The 673-nt window shown below is 36.0% G+C and overlaps 1 protein-coding gene across 1 annotated transcript in view; it reads right to left on the bottom strand.

Annotated features, from left to right (window-relative positions):
* The window catches only part of KIF15 (kinesin family member 15), a 105019-nt gene that overhangs the window by 17108 nt on the left and 87238 nt on the right, over positions 1 to 673 (bottom strand). The window contains 1 exon segment of the mRNA XM_011952691.1: positions 43 to 183. Within this exon segment, the coding sequence (XP_011808081.1) occupies positions 43 to 183 (141 nt within the window).

Raw genomic sequence — 673 nt, 5'->3', positions numbered from 1 at the left:
GTATGGTCTTCGTAATTTCCAAATTTTTATCATTTACAAAACTGTTTCTTCCTCCTGAAATATTCTTTTTCTGAAAAGTACCTGGGGATCCTCAGCAGCAGAATCCATCACATGTTCTAGTTGCCTCATTTTGAAGTTATATTCATTCTTCTTCTGTTCTACTTCCTCTTTCTTTTGATTTAGCTGGGAAAATGGAACAGATACAAGGTTACAACTTAGAAAGAAATATAGAGTACATGTTCCAAATACAAAAGACAAACTTCTCATCACCAATCATCAGGGAAATGCAAATGAAAACCACAATGAGATATCACTTCACACCTGATAGGGATAGCTATCATCAAAAAGATGAAAGATAAGTGTTGGTGAGTTTGTGGAGAAAAGGGAATCCTTGTATACTGTTGGGAATGTAAATTAGCACAGCCATTGTGAAAAATAGTATGGAAGTTCTTCAACAAACTAAAAATAGAACTACTGTATGATCCGGCAGTCCCACCTCTGGATATATATCCAAAGGAATTAAAATCAGTCTGTTGAAGAGACAGCGGCACTCCCATGTTCTCTGAAGCATTATTCATAATAGCCAAGCTATGGACTCAAGTTAACTGCCTACTGACAGGAGAATGGGTAAAGAAAATGTGCTATATACATACACAATGAAATACTACTTAGC

This window comes from Colobus angolensis, unplaced genomic scaffold (genome assembly GCF_000951035.1).
Source record: "Colobus angolensis palliatus isolate OR3802 unplaced genomic scaffold, Cang.pa_1.0 Scaffold344, whole genome shotgun sequence".
NCBI classification, from domain to species: Eukaryota; Metazoa; Chordata; class Mammalia; order Primates; family Cercopithecidae; genus Colobus; species Colobus angolensis.
The sequence above is the reverse complement of the archived record's forward strand: the minus strand, read 5'-3'. Positions and strand labels throughout refer to the sequence as shown.